The following is a 559-nucleotide window of genomic DNA, read 5'->3' on the forward strand; positions in this document are numbered from 1 at the left end:
CCGTGAATAATAGTAAAAACCCGCGCCGGAATTAATGAGCGGCCGGCGGCGTATATATTACACAGTTTTTCACAAATATAAAATGATTAAAAAAATAGTTAAGCTGAATGTAATTTTTTATTTCCATTGATGACACTCAACAAGTATATAAACAAAATATTTACATTATTATATAAGTAATGTTCAACATAGGCATAATCATCAGGTTTGAAGTTTAATAATAGCAACCAACTATATAATACAGATTCACAGAACTATGGACATATTTCTACCTTCTTTTCATTTCATTATGATGCATAGAACTCCTTGAGAACAGGGTCAGTAGGCTTAATTATTACCTTATCTTTCATGTTAACAACCCACCCCGGTTCAAGACCATAATATATCTGACGTGGATCCTTTCTTTCCAGAAGCATATCCTTATCTGGAGATGAACTGATATCGGGAAGCTCATACCCATATTTCTGAAAAAATAAAAAACAAATGGGATAGGAAATAAATGAAAGATGTATGATAAACCAAAGCGGTTCCTCTACATCCATCTTAACCCCTTGGATCT

At 33.3% G+C, this 559-nt stretch overlaps 1 protein-coding gene across 1 annotated transcript in view; it reads right to left on the minus strand.

The window, feature by feature from the left end:
- Positions 1 to 103: 103 nt before the first annotated feature.
- The window catches only part of LOC119590684 (39S ribosomal protein L15, mitochondrial-like), a 6,161-nt gene continuing 5,705 nt past the window's right edge, over positions 104 to 559 (minus strand). The window contains exon 6 of the mRNA XM_037939372.1: positions 104 to 464. Coding sequence (XP_037795300.1) covers positions 288 to 464 — 177 coding nt within the window. The 3' untranslated portion in view covers positions 104 to 287. The remainder of the gene's footprint in view (positions 465 to 559) is intronic.

This window comes from Penaeus monodon, chromosome 27 (genome assembly GCF_015228065.2).
Source record: "Penaeus monodon isolate SGIC_2016 chromosome 27, NSTDA_Pmon_1, whole genome shotgun sequence".
Taxonomy (NCBI): Eukaryota; Metazoa; Arthropoda; class Malacostraca; order Decapoda; family Penaeidae; genus Penaeus; species Penaeus monodon.